Below are 19,436 nucleotides of genomic sequence, written 5' to 3' on the forward strand. Positions count from 1 at the left end.
CCTTCATGATAACGCGTATCAAAAGTGCCATTCTTAAAATGTACACCGATGCAGGGAGTGTTTCCAGTTCCCTAAAGAGTAAACACCGTAGTTTCTTCTGTACACTTATCCTGAATGTGATCGGAGTATACCTGCTTCCTATATAATATTGTTCCTAGGGATACCCGCCTTGGTAGACTATACAAAATGAGTGCAGAATGTACCACTAAAAGGAAATCTTTAACATACTGAGGGAACAAGTACACATGGTTTCCGTTACTCAGGAGGAGGGAGAAGTCTACAATATTGTCTTCCATGCCCTTCTTTTGAGCCTCTTTGTTCGTACATTTCACAGGAAAGCCTCAAAACTTTTCATAAAGTCTGATTTCTGCTATTCTCCTAAGGTTTAATCCACCTCCACATTTTAGGAACTTATCAACAAATCAAAGTATTTTAGTTTTATCGCTACTGAACATATTTACAGTTTTCAACACACACACACACACACATACACACACACATACACACACACAGCGCTAATCAAAATGTTTATGGGTTTGTAAAAGATGACCACGTGGTAACTATCTTATTTGTTCTTACATTTTCAGAAATGAACATAAAATTCAGATTCTTGTAGCTCACTATTTCATTTAAATGAGACTTTAAACCACACAGTTAAAAAAAAAAACAAAAACTGATACAATGTATTAAAACACATAATAACAAGAGTCTACATGTAAAAATATAACTTTTACATACACAATTTCAAAATAATGATACGTTTGCCATTTGTTGCATAAAATTTACAAATGTATTTCATTACTATATAACTGGCAAAACAGGAGAACAGATGGAACATTTAGACCATTTCGATGGATTTATGGCATTTACTCAGTGCTGATAGGTGGAAAAAACTACTTGAACAGGGATTTTTTTTTTCTTAATACATGCCAAGATTGTGTGGCTGTAAAAATAGAAACGAGTTAGAGACAAAAGGATGCTGACAAATACTTAACTAGGAGCACTATTTGTTTACTGCACTATACACCAAAGTCAATCATTATAAAGATTCACGATGGGAGTTGGTTCAGTTGTGCCCAGACGTCAAAGCTAGCTATCTGGTGAGTTGCTGTGCCATAGCTTGATCTATGTTTCTATCAAATATGTTAAGTATAAACTTCATTCATACTGGCCAGAGAAATACTGCACTGCCCCTCCTCAAGAAAGTGCAACTTAATGCTTTAGGACTTATAAGGCTTGTTATAATGCTGCATGATGATTGAATATTGGCATTTTTCAGACAAAAGGAGGAGGCAGTTTAGTCATCTACATCTTAGTAAACCCATTTTGAAAAAAAAAATCAAGAAAGCAACAAAATCAATCAGCTCTGTCACACTACTTGCAATTTTCTCATTTGATGGTTTTTGAACTTTGTTTTTTTTGTTTTTGTTTTTTTCCAAAAATCTGACCATGTATTCAGAAACGCCTCACTGCACACTACTTCGGCTACACATGTAGGTAACACTTTAATCATTTTGTTAAATCACAGCCACTTTGATTATGTTATGTTTCCGATGATATAAACATTGGAAGGCACAGTGGTAACATTGTAGCATTCTAACCTTGTACCTCTGAAAATCCCAGAAGAGGGTCCCAAACGCAACATTACATTTCAGACACACTCTTTTTGCCATGTCTTGGTAATGCTGCTTGTAATATCTACACATGATGTGACTTTTAAGTCCTGTGTTCCCAAAAGACTGGAGAAACAACTTTCTACTTATTTATGAATGAAAAGCAACATCAGGGTCAGCATTTCATCCTGCACCACCCCTCCGGAAGCAGAGTTGGCACTACAGGTTACGATAACAAACCGGGGAAAAGGGACAGAAATAAGACCAAAAAAAAAAAAAAAATCCATATTTACAGTAAAATCTTTCTTTTAAAAAAGTTAATCAGTACTATTTTTTTACAGGAGAAAAAAGTCTGAAACAAATGAACAAAAGCTTACCATAGTCACTAAATTTTTAATATATATTTATATATATATTTATATATATATTTGTCATAGGTCTATAAGATCCATCTGTTCCTCCTACCCTAAGGAATGGCTAATGTCATCACTTCGTTGTCATCAGGACGTTTGCTGGTTTTGTTACTAGGGCAGCCGGGCTTCCCTTATTCAATATCCAGTAATTACAAACACTAGCTGACTTGAATACCAACAAAAACGTTCATGTAGTTTTCTTCAGAAGTACACTTTTTCATTATTGCAAGTTTACAATTTTTTAAATTAAATATTTTTTTCAGACTTACAAATTAATTATATTTTTTTTTCCAAAAGAAGTTTAGGCACAAATGCATTGTTCCACAGTGTGGAAAGATTGCCATTCAGTCTCTGGGCTGCGTCTCAGCCTGCACACACCGCTTTGCACATTCTGAATGATATGTTAAAGAGAGTCGCCCCTCAAGTTGCACTTTTTTCTTTCTTTTTTTTTTTTGTTTGTTTTCTGTTTTTTGATAATTGGGAATGCTGAAACCTCTTGCGTCTGCGATTCATAACTACTCAGACTTGTCTTATATTACAAAAAAGGGGTTAAGGAGAAGTGTTTATGTGGGTTTAAGATAATACAGCTGTTAAGGAAGTGGTCTCTTGTATTAATGAAGCAATGTGGCAACTTGGACCTGAGAAGGGAAAAAGAGAGGAAAATTAATTAATACGCTTGTAACAGAAGAAGTAAATGCTTTATTTTAAAACTCTCCCTTTTTTCCCCCCAAATTATCTATGAATTTGGGCAAGATGTGACTTTGATGGCTGAAGCCTCCCTCGGTGAAAGCGCAGAGGAGAGAATGCAGAAACAGCGGAAACCAACTTGCCCTTTTACATCTGTCCCATGTGATTTGATGCGTCTCCCATTCCAGGGTGAGGGCCTGCCAGGGAGAGTGGGGGAGGCTCCGAGGACACCTTTTCTTCCTCCCTTCTCTTCAGACACGCCGCTTTCGGGTTCAGATTCCTTTCTGTGGGAGAGGGAAGCACAGAGCACTGAGTCCAGGTCAGCCTTCGGGCAGAGGCGCCCCGTGTCCACTGCAAACGCGTGGACAGCACAGACGGGCAGGGCGGGGAGACTCGCTCCCCACTGCAGCCGCTCAGGGGTAGGTGCTCGCAAGAGCTGAACTGCCTGGCGGGTCTGCAGTCATTTCACAGCATAAAACAGCCAAGCAAGGATGCTAAGCCCCGCAGCCCTCGTCATGCCATGGGAGGGATGTTCTGGGCCAAGCGGCTGAGTCCACGCCCTGCTGCCCAGGGCAGTGGCCGCAGCTCATTCCCGCTGCCGGGCACCTGCCACTGACCTCGGACTTGCTGCTCCAGGCTGAGGATGACCGCCACGGCCTGGTGGAGGATCAGGAGCTTGGTCTGGGGCTTGTCGCTCTTGAGGTGGAGCTGCACCATGCGGCCGAGCTCCTTGAAAGCCTCGTTGATGTCGCGCACCCTTAGGCGCTCGCGGGCGTTGTTGGCCATCCTCCGCTCCTTCTCGCGCTCGGCCTTCTGCTCCGGGGTCAGGTCCTCGTCGTCGTTATTGCTGCGGGACGAGAGGGAGCGACATTTTCTAATGGTGTGGGGAAAAAGAAGGCATGCAAGTCACTGTTGTCTTCCTCCAGAGTCTCCAGGAACTTCTCCATCTGAAGCTGCTGTCCTAGGCAGAATTTTACCTCACCGGGGCTGGGGGCTGTTTGGAAGGCTGTGACTGTCCGTGCTCAAGCCACCTGGCTTTAAGACATGAAACCCAAACTAAACAGCGGAGGCTGGAGAGAGAGAGGGCCAGGTGTACCCCTACAGATACGGGCAGAGTGGGACCACAAAGCTTTTATCAAGAAGGCTTCACTCTGCAGAGCAGGCACCAAACAGCCAACTTAGCTTAAACTACACTGCAGGGCCACATCTCAGAACGGTTTTAGACTGAAGATGTTTTTTTTTTTTTAAACGTTTATACTGTAATATCTTGAAACGTCAAGAAAAATGGTGATTTGGAAAATTTTTGATAAGTCAAAATAAACATAATGCATCTTAACAGTTGTCAGAAGAATGTCACAAAATCAAGACCCAGTGAAGGTGGGCCTTGTCCAGCTTTCACTGTTTACTATCTGTGAAGACCTGGTCCGTGCACTTAACCTATCCGAGTCTCATTTTCTCCATGCAGTAAGTACACAGGGTAAAACACATGATCTTCACAGCCCTTCACTATGTCAATGTTTAATGTTCCCTAAAACAAGTTGAGAAAGCTGAGTTGACAGCAGCTATGGGGAAGAACCAAAAGCCAAATACCAACTGGTGATAGATGACCACACCCTCACTGTGAGTCAAAAATGAAGCCAAAAAGCTAGTCTGTGATAGTGAGGACTGAAATATTATATGATTCAGATCAAAGGCATAGTTCGATCCAGTAGAGTCTGGAAAGGCAAGATTGCTTCTGTCTGTTCCTGGATGTCATGCTGACAAATCAGAAACTTTTGAATGGAGGGCAAACAGATAAGCCATCTGGAAAGCATAGCATAAAAAGAAGGTTTCATGGCATCAGGGCTTCCAATATTTTGAGGGCTATCATATTAAAAAAGAGGCATGCAGCATGGCAGGAAAAAAAAAAACACAAGTAGAACAGTCTGCATTAACACAAACAAGAACATTTTTGAGGTATAGAGATATCAAAAAATGAAGAAATTGTCGCCAAAAAATAACTGACTCCCCATTACAAGGAAAAAATTACAGAATGTGATTATCTCTAAGGTGATTAACCTGGCGCTCCAAGCCCTGATTGAAAGGCTCATAAATACTCAGAGAATAAAGATTTTATCCTAACATTTCAGTGCTGGAGGTGTCCTTCTACAACACGTAGGATGTTATCTTGTCAATTCATTGTACACTTAATGAACGCAGGCTTAAAATGTCTGGCTCTGCATCTTCCGTTTGGAATATCTCTGGAAAATTTCCCAATTGCAACCAACCACAATTGAGAAAGCCCACTTAATCAAAACATGCTGCACAGAAAGATGACATACGTAAGGCAAGAACACTGGTAAGGGAAGTTGGAGAATGACACCAAGGAAAGACACCCTAAGATGTGACTGATCTTCCTATAGGTAAAACTCCCCTCCAGATGGGGGTTGTCTGCCCTTCGTACACGTGTGCTGGTGACCATGCAGCTAAGCTGAATCAATTAGAAAATGCTCTTTTTCTGCCATCCAATCCTCTTCAATCCCTCTATGGACCCCTCTCCTACTTCTTTCTCACCCATGGCCTCTGCTGATGCCTGATGCCAAGGAAACCAATGCTACTATTAATTTGCATCCACGTTCCACTACATAGATAGGAGGTAATCAATAAAAAGAAGATAGAGCTGAGTCTCTGCTGGACCACCCTGAAGTCAAACATTTGGGGAACATTTTTATATGTTAATGATGTTGTATGCCTCCCATTAAGTGGACTTGGAAGTGGGAACTTGTTTTGCAAAGGTAACTAATAAGAGTTGGTTATTCATTTAAAAATAAATTGGTTAGACAAATAAAACTGCCTAGGTTTGAAATGTATTGCCTTATGACATAGTTTTGTAAGCATAAGGAAATGTCATAAGAGTGACCTTTTAAAATAAGAAGGGCTCTTAACAGCAAGTTAAAATGTTGTACTGAAACTTCAAAGAGTCTATTAATATGCGTAAGTTATGGCCACAAGTTAAATTACCAAGAACTGAATGGACTAACAGAGAAGCTGGTAAGGATGTGAAAGAGCTCCACCTTGGGATTTCTTATTAATGTGGCCGAGAGTCAGAAATTCTGTAGTGCTGGGGCAAGGTGTAAGAGAGATAATTTTAGCATTTTTGGAACTTGTGGCAGGACATGAAATAACATTTATCTCAAGAATTATAAAGGCAATATGAAAAGGTAGCAGTTCTTAATTCTTAAAGGACATAAATATAACCTTGTGAATAATTACCCTTAAAGGGGGCGGGGGCTGGAGTCTTGATGTAATTTAATTTGCAAATAAAAACTACCCAAGGGAATTGAGGCAAAGAACGTGGATATCAAAAACCATCTGATTACCAGACTACAGTTAACATTCAAGGGGACAGACGCTATTTTAGAAGTATTGGATATTTGACAAACCCAACCAGTGGTTAGTTTCCTACATTTGTATTTTCTGTAGATGGAAGTAGCTAGGAGGAAAAGCAAATTAGTAATTTAGGCACAGCTCTTATATATTATGACATATTTACAATAAAGCTGGGAAATCAGTTTTCTCACTTTTGAGGTAAGAAAAAAGTTACAATTGCATATATATCAATTGAGATTTCAATGTCTAAGATCTCTCTTTAGACATATTTTAGAAAGAACATTTCTGACCAAATTTGTAGAATAAGCAGTTTTAAAAACCATTTGTACTTGAATCAGTTACAAATTGTTTTTACCAAGTGTAATTAGCATTGGGTCCAAATTCATAAATGCAAATAGGTTTTCAGCCTCACTAGAGTACAGGTATCTTAAATGATACTTTTAGTATCTCTAGAGAAGGCCTTTAGTTTTCTTTTCAACTGTAGGTTTACCTGCCAGGAAAAAACTGAATAGTTTCTTCCTGTTCTGTTCACTTCATCAAAGTCCAATAAAGGAATTAAATGAAGCGACAGTATTATATACTGTTACCTAGATCTTGACCTAGTAATTGATTTGATATCCTTCTTGTCGTCATCTAATTTCTTGTCCTCAGAAGATTTCGTGTCTTGCAGGTTCTCATCGCCCTCGTCATCAGATTTGATCTCAGAGCTGCCAGAGGACACGCTCTGGCCCTGCAGTCCTGGTGGCATGCCTATGGGATAAAAAATGAAACCAGGTGACACATCTACAGAAGACTTAATGCAGAGACACGTACACCCCAGACTGCAGAGCTGCCAGCTATACCATTCATACTGCTGAACTGTGATCCTTCTGTCACTTTTCTCCTGCTATTTGGTGAAGTTTCAAAAATGCACCTGCGGAAACAAGTTTTCCCTGCATTGGCTCTGAGGTTAAATTCTATTTTGCAATCTTTTGGAGTAGATGGTAATTTCACTGTCTACAAAACATCAACTTAATTGCAATGAAAATCATAATCATGAAAATCACACACCTCAATGTTCTGATTAAGAACCCAAGTAAATATCAGCTATTATATTGAGTTTCTTCCATATGCAATGATTTAATAGAAAAAATATCCTTAAAATATAATTCCTAGGGAGTTTGCTAAACATGTGCAGTCAAGACTTCAATAGATACCCTAATGATATTCTGAAATTAGGCTTCTCTTATCCTCAAGGAGTAATCACAATTTTTAAATGGTACATATGGAAAGCAGTTGGCTGCTCAGTGAAGAAATTTCTGTCTTCATCACTGCTCAACTTTCAAGATCACAGTATCTTTTAAAACCTGGTCATACTGTAGCAATTTATTTGAAAAGTAGAAACATGTCTATGGAGCATTTTCCTTTACCTGTAACCTGTATTGTTTAGCACTTGCTACTCAAAATTTGGTCTGTGGGCCAGGAGCACCCGCATCGCCTAGGACTACTGGAAATGCAGTTCCAGACCTACTGAATCAGAATCTGCCTTTGGTAAGATCCTCAGGTCATGCTTACACACCTTAAAGTTTAAGAAATGTTGATTCAGGACAAAGGCTCTTTAAAAGAAGGGGTCACCAAATGACTGCTCTTCAGATAACAGTGGGCACACGTACCCGTAATTATCATGAACACCCAGGTTTGTATAATGTGCAGATGAAACGTTTATCCTTATTTCTGTGGTAGTGTTATCATTTTTACATTAAATGTGCTGGGAATGAGAAGACCAACGTCTAAGCACTCTCTAGTCACCTGGTCAGAAAATCACACCGGGAAGGTGGGTTCCAGGACGTGTCCCCTAAGTACAGCTCCCCGGGGTGGTGAAAAGCCACTGGAGTCAGTGGTTGAGGCAACTGCTCCCGGGCAGTCGGGAGATGGCTCCAGGGCAAACATCACCCAACCGAGCCCCACATTTTAAATGTACCTACATTTCCTTCAATCTTAAAACAACAACAATGATTTCCTTCCTTCCTATTCATTTGGAAACATCATTTTCAGGCTATAACTAACCATATTAGGGGACCTGAATGAGTAAAATGTGGAAATAGCTAAAATAAAATTTCCTCTCATCAGTCTGTTATCTCATTCCCTGCTGAAATGGTACCAGGATTTCAGAGGATGTTTGAGGAAAACAGTTACTGAAGAAACACAATTAGCTGGCTACATTCTAAATACTTTCCCATTTACTTACCATTTTTGTACCAAATTTGATTCTTGGTTCTCTGCCAGTGCTTCCTGAGGGATGAATGCCAACTAAGTAAGCTTGGGATCAACTCTGGGTCTACTATCCTTTACATGAGGTCAGGACTGCCCTTCTCCTTTCTCGGCCGACCTACCTCTGTAAGGGTCCTGGGGTGGGTTCAAATCAGGGGAAGTTGCTGACTGGACAGGAAGCTGCGGGACCGGAACTTGGTTTGGCACAAGAGAATGGCTGCCTCTCAGGGCCACGCCATCCTCACGATGGGCCCCAACCTGCAAGGGTGAGAGGAACCATGGAGTTTAGTGGGTGCCATCACTATTTCCAGGGGCCAGCAAGGACCTAAGGAAGGAAGACTGGCCTTTGAAGAACAATACTCCCCAAAGCTTTTCACTAGAGGGCGCTGAAGGACCGCACATGCACCTATAGTCCCCTGCAAAAACACTTAACACTCAGTAAGATGCCGTGCTGTACATTCAGTGACAAATATGGCAGAGTAGCTCAGGCAGGTAAAACGTCAAATTGTCTCCCAGGGTGCTGCAGTGGAGCGCACTGATTCGTACCCATCTGTCTTCTATCATGTCCGCCAACAGATCTGACAATTATCTTAATGCCCATATGCTTAATTGTGGGCTTCTCAATTCCCCCATTGCTATCGGAAATCCTACAGGAATTTCAATTTGGCATTCGACTTTCATTTCAGGGGATAAGATTCTCAGGCCTGCCATTTTTTTTTTTCCATAATGCCAGCTAAGCCTCTGACAGCGGAAGCTACAGCAGTATGGGATGTAGCCCCTGCTCGGTACAAATATAATAAAATGTCACCTGGCTTTCCAAAACTGGCAGCCCATTCCAAATTAATGTTTACTGTATTTCATCAGCTGCTGAGTTCCAAATCCAAAGGGGGACCGTTTCTGCCAATGCTACCACACCGGAAAATGTACCAATAAAGGTTTTATTAAACACACCAGTAATGCCATCATTGCCATGCAAAGATGTTTGGACATTTTTCCATTTTTTTTTCCCACTATTCTGATCCTAGAAAGACACCATATTGTAAACATGCTTTATGCTTCCAAGAATAAAATTATAGAGTACAGCATGATGACTTGGTCTAAAAAAAATACTGCTGAGATTTTATTAACTACTACTACCTGCTCTGGGGTCCAGAGATTTTGAACTTGGGGCACTGGGACGGCAATTGCTGACTTTACTATAGCATTAGCTTTAAAGCCAAACCATCAAGTATTTGAAAACCAAGAAGAAGGTGAGTGACTTGAATTTTCATTTTCATTACCAAGTAGTTGCTTTCTTAGTCTACTGTTAGGTGAATGTTTATGTAGGATAATTGGGTCTGACGCAAATAATATTTATCTGTGAATTTATGCTATGACTCAAACATTTTATTTTTCCAATGAAAATATAAAACCACAAAGTAGATTTCTTTACTCTTTTGCTATTAAATGTTTTCAAAGTATTTCTAAAGAATGAAATAAGAATCTCAATCAACAATAATCAATTCACAGAATTGAATAAAGCACATGCTATCTAAAAGCAACCCGAGATAAAGTATCACTTTTATATACTTCATAACAATACAGAAGAAAATAATTCAGGGGAGGGAATATATCAATCCTACTAATTATTCACATTCAAAAATAGAGAAAGAACAGTAAAGGATTTAAACACTTGTGAATTTCAGGAATTATAAATGAACTGGAAGTATAAATTGTAACCGAGAGATCTGAGGGGTCCGGTGCTGTCTGCCACCTGTGTGTCTGTGTCTCTTTCCAGAACATTCTGAATGGTGGTTATTAAGCCTCTGTGTGGGTTCCCTGAATGTACTGAGACCTTGATTATCTGCTGAAGCAACCAATCTCATTTTTACTATGGGTTGGGCTTTCTTGTAGATTCCACCCACTAGCTCTAGTTTCAACTTCTGGAATTTCCATGGAATACATGCTAATTCTTTTCACATATTTAACACTAATGCCATGCCACTCCGCTCTTTCATGTGCAACCGAAGTCTGTTCTCTTAGAGCAGACCATGCCCACTCAGTTCCTCCAACCATTTCTCCCTCACTCTTTGCATATATATATATTTTTCCTTCTGAACAAAAGAGTGATAGTGCTTTTCCATTCAGGTTTTGATTTGCCATTTTTCTATCTGTGCATTTAAAAGATTGATTCAATTGATGATTATCCCTTCAATCTAAGATGTCAACTAGCAAGCATGAATTTTACAGACCTTGATCAAATGGTAGCTCTTTAAGTCTGTCAATCAATATTAACCTAAATAATTACCTTAGTGCTGATTCATATTTATTGGTATTCCCAATGGATTTAATTTCTTGAATTTCCACAAAGGATGATTCTAAGTTGTAATCACTGAAGGAACTACAGATTTGATCATAGCAGAGAATAAATATAATGATATGTTAGAATCATTTTATTAAAACTCTCAAGCCTTCTTTATAGGCATCTGTGATATAATTTAAGGTTAATATTTTGTTTTTCTCTTAAACATATTCAACATTAATCCTGAAATTTCTTTTTCCCCCACTAGAACACATTTAGCTTTTATACGAAGAAAAAAATCCACAACCAATTATCTCTGTATTTTCTTTGCCTCAGCTCTTATGAAAAACAGTATGAGAGAAAAGAATATACTAACAACAGCCAACAAATCTAGATTCTAAGTACAACTGGTTCCTTTGTTAGCTACGTTACCATGAGGAAGTTACTCAAATTCAAAATGGAGCAAATAACACTGTAAGTGCAGAGAGTAAGTCCTAGGTTTATTGCAAGGAGTAGCAACATGCAAAATAACTGGTACACATTAATTATAGATATTTTTATGTGCTCCAACTGAAAATACTCACACACTACATAAAAATAAATATCTATATTGTTCAAGAATCCTCAGCTCTCGTTACCTTCTCCATTCATCACCTTTGCACTTTTGTCCCTATTGTTCATATCCATTTTATTTTGAAACATTCTCCTGTACAATAACAGTAAAATCATGAACAATATTAAATATCTGAAGATATACAGTTGTTGCAATTCTATTTTTATTTGGATTTTAGGCATACATTTTACTTTATTTTCTACAGATCATCTCAGATGACCTCAAACAATCTATCAACTATTGTCCTTAAAGGAAGTTGGGGACAATATCACCCTTGAAGCTTTCAAGCTTCTTTTGTAAACAGTGTCTATTCTGGGTCAAATGAGTGGCTGGTGACATGTCCAGATCCATGTGGTGATGAGCTTGATGCTCCAGGATCAATTCCATCATCTGTGGCTGTGAAACAGTATTCCAATTTGAAAAATTAGCTTTGCTTTGCTTACTTCTTTAGCCACAGACAGCATGTCCTAACCCTAATTACTTCTCTTTCGGCAACATTATTTCTGGTCACATGAGAGACAAGGCAAGAAAGACAGTGAACAGTCAGCACGCATTGATCACTGGACTCAGGAATTAACACTGCCATTTATATCTACAAAGGTCAGGGCTTGTTCACTTTCCACATAATAAATATGTAACAACGTAGTTTTGAAAAAGCAGATTTTTCAAGCTACAGATAGATTCTAAAATAGTGCCTATGTTTAGAAAATCCATACTTCATTAAAGTCCTACTTTGAATACCTTTTTATCTAGATAAGCAATAATTTAAAGTTAAAAGTCAATCTGTGAAAAGTTATGAGTATTGATTGTAAACTTTTTTGGCAAGCTTTAAGAATAATCTTATAAGAACATACTGTGCGGTTTTAGATGTATTTATGCTAAAAACAAAGCTAGAGTAAACATCTAAAATTAGTCAATAATTGTTAATTGATGGATCAGTGTACACTGATTAATTCAACAAATATTGACTAACCTAATCCACGCTTGTCACATTACAGGGTTCTTGGGACAAGGTGGCTGGTGATTGTCTTAGATGTGGTTCTGGCCCTCAAGGAGCTTATAATGACCTTTTGTGGGGTTTTTGCGCATATATCAATTTAGAGCAGTAATTTTATCTTATTTTATTTTATTTTTTTAAGATTTATTTATTTATTTATACAAGCACTGGGTACTGTCAGAGGCGCGGGAGGGTGAGAGAATTCACTAGAGCCAGAGCGGGGAACAGAACAGGCAGACTGATGAAATACACTGCTGAGGGGAGCAGCGTGTACAGCAGGAGAGTCTGCGCACCATGTAGGACCCTCACTGGTGGCCAGAGATCGAACCGGCGCTGCAGAGGCTGTGGGAAACCGCTGCGCCACCAGGGGAGGCCCCTAGAGCAGTAATTTTAATATTAAGGACTAGAGAGTCATTGAAGCTTAGGATTTATCATAAAGATTTCTGTGACCTAAGTTTTACTCCATGTGTCTCAAGGACCATTCTAGCCACTCTCCTCCTTCTGCTGATATCTCTGCTTTTCTCTGGCTTCTGCCCCCTTTCCCAACTCTCTCTCCTCAGGACTATGGCCTGGGTATCTCCTGTATCTCCTGGTATAATTTCTCAGCTTCTGTACCTGCTGCTAGCTCCCCATCTATCTTAGTATTTGTCAGTTCAGAATCCCAGTATCATTTGCTGGCCAGCTCATCATTTAAGCACACTTGGGCCATCCTAAGAATGGACCACACAAAGATCAGGTGTCTCCATTCCTGCTCCAGTGAGCTGCAAAAGAAGAAAGGGAGGCCAGATCATGTGGCCCAAACATGGCCTGCCCCTTTTTCCAGGCCCCACAGATCATGATTCTTATATGCAAATACCTAAGTAAAATTGCATCTTGGGTCAAGATATAGCCAAATTCCAACTCAGCCATATCATTCTCCTGTGTGAACTCATCACTGGTAATAATTAAACACCTTCAGGTGTGTACTACTTCTTCTGAATCACAGAAGTACCACATAATTTCCACTTTGTGAGGACAGGATTGATATATTAGAGGTGCTTTTCAACTACAGTATGTAGACTTTTAGGGCTTAGAGAGACTTGGAGCTCAATTAGGCCAAACTCTTGATTTTGCAGAGGTAAAGGATAAGGTTAAAATGGCTGTGATTTAGGTAAAGTCTAGGCAGAGGACTAAGAGAGATTTTGAACTCAGGAAACTTCTAAGAATCTCAAATAATTTGGATATATATTTGTATTGTTAATTATGCACACATATTATACATACATACATTATGACAGCTGAAGAGCACAATTACCACTTTCTGGAGTTTTGGTTTTAACAGTGTGTGTGTTTATGCATGTGCATATGTGTTTATATACCCATCTACAGATATAAAAATGATTTTCATTTTCTTTATCATAGGGGAAAATGCCACATAGTCCACCAACTCAGGCCAAAGCCAACATGTCTAACTAAATTACCAGATTTAATATTTGCCACAAATCCTCCAACATAAACAGATTTAAAAGATATGCAGCTTCCAATTAGGTGGCCATTGGCAAGGCTGTTTTTATGTGGGGATGCGTAGAGCATCCTGGTAAATATCCTGATCCTGATCCTAAAGCTATCAACAAACACCACAAACAAAAAAAGACATTCAGTGTTTTTTGCTCTCTTTGTTTCCAGGGAGTATTATGAAAGTAATTATTCTGTTGTATTTAAGAGGCCTATTTCATGGATGGGAAAATGTATTAAATTTCAGTTGGCAGTTATTCAATCCTTGTTAATGTTATCTCGAGATAACTGCTTCAAAATAGGCTTTCAGACCTCAGTTACTTCCTCTCCTACCATAGTTCTTCTAAAAGAGTACAGAGTGAGAACTTTAGGAAACTTGTGATCAAGTTCTAGAACAAGCAATACTGATACAAAACCAGATATGCTGTTATAAACATTTTGCTATATCAAGATGAAAGTTAATGGCATCCGGGTCAACATTTTTCTTTTGACATAGGTGTTTTTTCAAAAAGCAGAAGAATGGGGCCTCCCCTGGTGGCGCAGCGGTTGAGCCCTGGGCTGCGAAGCTGCCCACAGCCTCTGCAGTGCTGGTTCGATCCCTGGCCACCAGCGAGGGTCCCACATGGCGCGCAGACCTCTCCTGCCGCGCATGCTGCTCCCCTCAGCAGTGTATTTCGTCACCCTGCCTGTTCTGCTCTCCGCTCTGGCTCTGGTGAGTTCTCTCACCCTCCCATGCTTCTAACTGTACCCAGTGCTTGTATAAATAAATAAATAAATCTAAAAAAAAAAAGGCAGAAGAATGACAACAATAAAATGGGACATAGAAAATACTCCTGGTCACTTTTACTTTTCTCCCTTCTCTTTCTCTTCTTGTTTTGCCATAAACACGAAGAAAAGCTGATGGGCTTTTAGTGTAATTAGACACCCACTGACACCAAAGAGAGTTTTGGTGTCTGAACCTTAATCTCCCCATGAAATATCAATTATACATGACAGTTGCAGAGTGCTAGATTTGTTTCAATTATCTTGCCAGATCTCTGTCATATTAGAAGAGCAAACTTAATTTCTCAAATGTGCAAAATACTAGCTACTCCAAAAGTGCATCTTTTAAAGAGGTGGGAAGCGGTCATGCAAACTTCTTTAATAGCTCACAGATGGGAAGCCGGAAGTTCAAGAAATGGTAGTCGTACACAGATAGTCAGAGGAACAACATCCTAGGCAGCAAGAGTCCATAGAAAACAAGATCTATTGCTAGCAAAGACCTAACATCTGAGACAATCTTCAACCACAAATAGAAGATCCTAATTCTTCAGTTTAAAAAATTATCAGACTATTTGTTTTTTAAATTCATGTAATTAAACATTTAAAGGACTTTTCATTAAAGTCAGATCTGGAGTCAATTCTTTTGTTGGGATTTTGATTCTTAAACCATTTACTGCAAGAAGATTCATAACTGACTTGAAAAATCCATCTTTTTTTCCAGAAATATCACAGCTTCACTAACATTTTGACTGAAATTTAAGGTAACTCTTTTTTTTTTTTAAAGATTTACTTATGCATATAAGAACTGGGGTTTAGGTGAGGTGCAGGGGGAGAGAGGATTCACCAGAGACAGAGTGGGGAACAGAACAGGCAGACTGTCTGAAATACACTGCTGAGGGGAACAGTGGGCGAGACAGGAGAGGTCTGCTGAGCCATGTCGGTAGCTCCCTGGCTGGCCAGGGATTGAACTCGTGCTGCAGAGGCTGCGGATTGCTTCACAGTGCTGTGCTTAATCCCTTGGGCCATCAGGGAGGGCCCTAAGGTAACTCTTTATTGGGCAATTTTTGAAGATTTATTCAATGCTTATACTCCAGATGAGAAAAATAACTTTCCGAGGATTTTAATATGATCTAAATGACCCCAATCTTGCAGTACTGACTTGTCATGTGATCAGCAAGGCTGAGAGTCTCATGATGTCCACCAAAATGGTTAAAATGAATGATTCTGTGATCTAGTTTGAGAGATGCAAATGGCCGTTATCTGATTTCAGTTCATCTTTTTTTCCCCCTTAACTCATAAGTTCCATCTAGTAACCCTGTCTCATTTCTCTCCACTGTATCTCCACCCTCTGCCGTCAGTTCTCTACCTCATTTTCCTACAGTGGAAACCGTAACTGGATGTGGCCCACCAAGCGGGGGCCTCGGCATGTGGCTACCAAAGTCCACTCTATCCCTTTTCTGCCCCAGGAAGCAGATTAATAAACAGTTGCAGGAAATTTAAGTTAAGACCATCTAGCACAGAGAGTATGGTGAAAGTCTGCAATTACGTGGAAGCGGCTTCTTTTTCTTAGGGAAAGACAAACAGACACTTGAGGTGTAGTTGGGATTCTGGATCCCTGAAGGGCAGGCACACTCGAGTGAATACACACTCATGAGGCTGACTTCACACAGAGGACTCCATGGCAAGCTCAGGAGCTCTCTTATTAAGGATTTAGCCTTACTTAACTGACCTTTATTTATTTTTTCAAATGCTTTTCTTATTATCCAAGTAACATGAGCTTATTGTAAAACATCTCAAAAGTAAGTGAAAGTGTAAAGAAGCTGGCCCAAGTGAATGCCGTATGTCTTCCCGATCACTTGATCACTTTCTAATCTCAACTTCAAAATGCTATATTCTTTATCACATGGTCCCTAGCATATGAAGGTTCTAGCATCGCTTTTTCTTCTTCTATGGATCATGTCTAAGATCAATATCTTAGTGTGCTTCCAGTTTCCTCCTATTTTTTCAATTCACTAATCTCAACCTTCAGTTACCTATTCACGGTTCCTCACCTGCTGTGCTCACTTCCACATGCCCCACATTTGAGTAAAGCCATTCCTGCCCTGTCTCAGGCTCACTCCCTCTGTACAATTCACTGACCACTTTTCTTTTACTGGTCTCTCCGATCCTTTATCCCGACCCCTCCTGAACTCTGTGGCTCTTCCAAACTCTCACCATCTTGCTGGATCTGGATAGGGGTCTCCCTGACTGTACTCTTAAATCCCCCACGGACACTGTTTAATAGACCAGGGCATATACTTCAATGATTTTGTTTTGCTGCTGTTCATAAAGCCTATACTGACCTAGAGATAAGCACCCCAAGGGCAAGGAACGGGTGCATAGTAACTGTAAAGGGCTGTAATATTACAATGTGCCACTCGATGCTCCTAAACAGTAAATGAGGACACAAATGGCATGTATCTGTGAGACTATTTCTGAAATCTGCAATCGTCTGATGTTGTCAAATAAACACTTCACATATTTCATCAGATAATAAACATTTCATTTAATTCAACAAAGTACCTTTTAAATGTGAATTAAACAAGGCACTATTTAGGCATTTGTAAAAAAAAATAATAGACATGTTTGTTCCTTTATAGGATCTTATATCTTAATGGTAGCTTAATATAATTATTATATAAGGTAAAATAAATGTCATAAAGGAGTACAAGGTCATGCAGTTTTAAAGGATGGGCGAAAGTATACTGAATAGAGAAACCAGGCACTCCTTTAAGAACCAGGCATTTGACAGTGGCCTCAAGTCATGGGGAGAATTTTGATTAGATTATCTAAATATATTTTTTGGACTGACATTTAACAACATTATTTAAATAACATTTCAAATTTAAGTTGAGAGTTACTATTTTTACATCCAGAAGTAGCATTACTTATTGTATATATTTATTGTGTAACTATACACACACACACACACACGCAAAGCAGCAGCTTAGGACTGCATATCAACATGTCTACATACTGCTAAGACTACACACTTTAGAAGGAACCCAGATTTTTAAAAGTCCTTTATATACCTCAATGGCTTTACTACAAAGTGAACACAGGGCATTTTAGGCACAAATGGCCCCTCACTCTATGTGTGTATTATTGGCCCAAATGATTCACTCTTATTTAACTGCACTGAAGTCTTTCATCTCCCAGTTATACAATAATAGTTTCCATATGACCAGTGGCTCTGCTATAAATAAGATCAAAAGCAAAAGAAAGGATTTAATAAAAAAATGACATTAAGAGTAGCATTAAATCAGGGGAAAATACCAATACCCACATTTTTTTTTTTTTTTTTGAGAATAAAGCTCCATAGAGTCTTAAGCAACTTGCCCCAATATGTCATGGCAAAGCATTTTACAAGCAGTAGGCATGTGTGAAATCCATTTGTGAGTGCCTTAGAATGGCAAAGATTAAGCCTGGGGGGAGTGGGGAAAGGTGAGTGGTAGGGGAATAAACCCCATTTTGAATCAGGTTGGAAAACACATAATAGACCAGTAACCTTTATGCTGTAGCAAATATAAGGGTATGTGTGAATGGCAAAGGTTCATCCATTTCTCTGTCCTTTTCTGTTCTATTTAATGGAGACAGACTTTTTGGTAATCCAGAATTTCTCAGAGACTCATAGCATTGCTCAACTCTAGTACATGAGTTCTGAGAAAGGAAGTTTTTTTTGGCAATGCACAGTGACTTGATATGAAGAGCCAACTTCCCAAACAAATTTTCTTCTAGTTCTTAAAAAAAAAATTACAATGTTAATCTCTATTCCCGACTGGATAAACAGCTGCTAATAACCTCCAGTTCCCAGAGGAGGAGGCTTGCTTCCTTTCATCTTCAGGCTGGTGGATATCTGACGTGCACTGCACTTTAGTGATTCCACATGTTCCTCGCTTTGGTTTTTTTCAAATCTGCTCCAGCATTGGTCTTGCTAATTCAGGTTTCTTTCCTCCCTTTTCCTTAGATTGCATCCACAAACTTGGACACACTTGGTTATGGTACTATTTACTTGAAGTTGTAGCTCTTGTATTGTGGGGGTATTTAAAGAGGAAATTCAAGCCCTTATAATATCGAAAGTAAGCCAAAGCTTGGACCTTTGTATTTGAAGTCCTGTGAGGGAAATGACCATTATGGCTTCTGTCAGCTAACTATTCACTCAAGGGCTGGCATGTTCAAAGACACTGCATTTCTATTAGCATTGCTAATGCGATTACTTACTTCTATCTGTTTTTGTCCTAAGTGAAGGAGCAAACTTCAACCCTTTTCCTCTAATAGGAAGTGCCCTACAGAAGATTACAGGCCAGAGGCCCCCGGAGACTTTCTCACTTGTTTCTGAGCACCTGCTTTACTGGTGACCTCAGTTCTACACCTCAAGATTCAGACATTTCGCAAAACAGCTTTTTAAACAAAACCCAGCTGTTTCCCATCTAGACTAAGGGGGGGGGGGGGCTGGAAGGGGGGTTGCAATTTGGGCAGCTTACAGAAACATTACCCAGAGACTACCATTTTCCAATAACTTTCACACACTTTCAGCTCCAATCGAGACCGGTCGGTGTGCCCAAGCAGGGGAGAAGGCAAATACGACGTTAAAACGTGGAAACTCAACACTGTGGTTTTTGACAATTTGCCCAATGAAACTGCTTGAAGATGAATGTGGCTGTAGCACCGGGACAACGCTTCACCCAAGATGCCATTTAACAAATACTGGACAGATCTCTTGGTTGAATTCAACTTTATAGTTCTAAGATGATTTATGGATATAGAGGAAGCTATAATTATGCTCACTGTGAATGTCAACCAATTAGGTAGAATCCTCACATTTCAGAAACGCAATGTTAAAGCTTTTTATTTTAGGTTTTCACTCCTAAAGTTGCTTTGCCTAAATCCTCTTCTTATTTTGAACCCATTTTACACT

General features: G+C 39.5%; 1 protein-coding gene across 10 annotated transcripts in view; it reads right to left on the reverse strand.

Moving 5' to 3' along the window:
* Positions 1–2,860: 2,860 nt before the first annotated feature.
* TCF4 (transcription factor 4) overlaps positions 2,861–19,436 on the reverse strand; it is a gene marked incomplete at both ends in the record, with an annotated part of 338,835 nt that continues 322,259 nt past the window's right edge. For 5 of the 10 annotated variants that reach the window (XM_084252844.1, XM_084252845.1, XM_084252843.1 and 2 more), the window contains 4 exons: positions 2,861–2,997; positions 3,331–3,560; positions 6,682–6,832; positions 8,455–8,590. In XM_084252844.1, coding sequence (XP_084108970.1) covers positions 2,861–2,997; positions 3,331–3,560; positions 6,682–6,832; positions 8,455–8,590 — 654 coding nt within the window. Of the gene's footprint in view, positions 2,998–3,330; positions 3,561–6,669; positions 6,833–8,454; positions 8,591–19,436 lie in introns of all 10 variants that reach the window. The other 5 variants (XM_084252847.1, XM_084252848.1, XM_084252846.1 and 2 more) reach the window with 1 other exon arrangement.

The sequence above is a fragment of the Talpa europaea genome (assembly GCF_964194135.1).
Source record: "Talpa europaea genome assembly, chromosome: 13".
NCBI classification, from domain to species: Eukaryota; Metazoa; Chordata; class Mammalia; order Eulipotyphla; family Talpidae; genus Talpa; species Talpa europaea.